Genomic DNA, 1,452 nt, shown 5'->3' with positions numbered 1-1,452 from the left:
ACAAATTTTTGTCAACGTTGAAAAAGAATGAGGTTTTTACTTTTAAATTTTTAAAATTGAAATGGCAGAAGAGTTTTTTCCCCATCAATCCAACTTTGAGCATTCAGGCTAAATAAGCCTTCCGAATGTCATGCAACTTTCTAACTACATCATTCATCTGCATTCGATCTTTAGGCGATTCCTTGGAACATGCTACTCCAATTTCAAGAATACAAGTCATACAATTCTTGATTTTACTATCCGTGTGTTCTCGTGGAATGATTCGATCTGTCTCCTGGCTTTGCAAAGCATGGCTAACTAAATCGTGTAGGTTCGAATGGCCACCAAACGCTGCATCGTCTGTTGGTCTGATGTTCGTGATCATCTCCAATAGAAAAATCCCACAACTGTATATGTCCCCTTGTATTGAGATGTCATTTGTCATGCCATACTCTGCAAATGTACTTTATAGTTAGATTTTTAAGTAGGACTTTTGATTCGTGTTTCTTCAATGTATATGAAGAATCTCTTACCAGGGGGAATATAACCAATGGTACCCTTGATCGCCACTGAGTTGGTGCTTGTTTCATTCGGCGGACATATATTGGATATCACTTTGGCCAAGCCAAAGTCCCCGACGTGGGCGGTTAAGTGTTCATCCAATAGAATGTTACTCGGCTTCAAATCACCATGAACGACGACAGAATCAGTGCCATTGTGTAAGTATTCGACTGCTGATGCAACGTCGATGGCAATATTCAATCTCTGAGCTAGGCTAAGATTTTTACTGCTTTCAATTTCATTTTTTGCATAATCATTATGCAACCATTTGTCCAAACTTCCGTAAGCCATAAATTCATAAACCAATGCCTTAAAGTTGTTCCCCTGGGAGTCTGTGCTTTCACATACACTCAGTATTTTCAAAAGGTTTCTATGTCTGATCCCTCTTATTGCATTGCATTCTGAGGTGAAGCTTTTGGAAGCTCCTTTGATTTCAAGATTGAGAACCTTCACTGCTACAGACATTTGTTTGTCTTCAAGAATTCCTTCGTAAACAGACCCAAATCTTCCAGAACCGAGCAAATTAGCTTCGGAGAATCCATCTGTGGCTTTCGCAAGATCTTCAAAGGATAACCTTAAGAAGGACTCAGGAAGTGATGGCACTGAATACTGAGCCTCCTGTGATATTCGTCTTCTATAGACGAATATGCAGATGCATATTGAGAGCGTGAGGCATATGGCCCCTGCACCCAACACAGAGATCAAGATTTTCCAGAGATTTGAGAAGTGTTTCTTCTTGAAATTTGTAGATGGGCAAGGAGGAAGCTTTAACGAAGCAATCCTTCCACATAAGTTGTCGTTTCCTTCAAGTGAAATCGCACTTCCATTCTGAAACACTCCTTGTGTTGGCACTTCTCCTTGCAGCCTATTGAAGGACAGATTCAAACTTATCAGATTCAACTCGTTAGCTAG

General features: G+C 40.1%; 1 protein-coding gene across 1 annotated transcript; it reads right to left on the bottom strand.

Moving 5' to 3' along the window:
* Positions 1-90: 90 nt before the first annotated feature.
* Positions 91-1,446, bottom strand: LOC140966395 (probable LRR receptor-like serine/threonine-protein kinase At3g47570; the record flags this gene model as incomplete). Its single annotated transcript, XM_073426694.1, has 2 exons — positions 91-432; positions 513-1,446. Coding segments are annotated over 2 exons (1,263 nt in total), but the record flags the coding sequence as incomplete, so codon positions are not given.
* Between the last annotated feature and the right edge of the window lie 6 nt (positions 1,447-1,452).

This window comes from Primulina huaijiensis, unplaced genomic scaffold, assembly GCF_012295235.1.
Source record: "Primulina huaijiensis isolate GDHJ02 unplaced genomic scaffold, ASM1229523v2 scaffold205926, whole genome shotgun sequence".
Classification (NCBI taxonomy): Eukaryota; Viridiplantae; Streptophyta; class Magnoliopsida; order Lamiales; family Gesneriaceae; genus Primulina; species Primulina huaijiensis.
The sequence above is the reverse complement of the archived record's forward strand: the minus strand, read 5'-3'. Positions and strand labels throughout refer to the sequence as shown.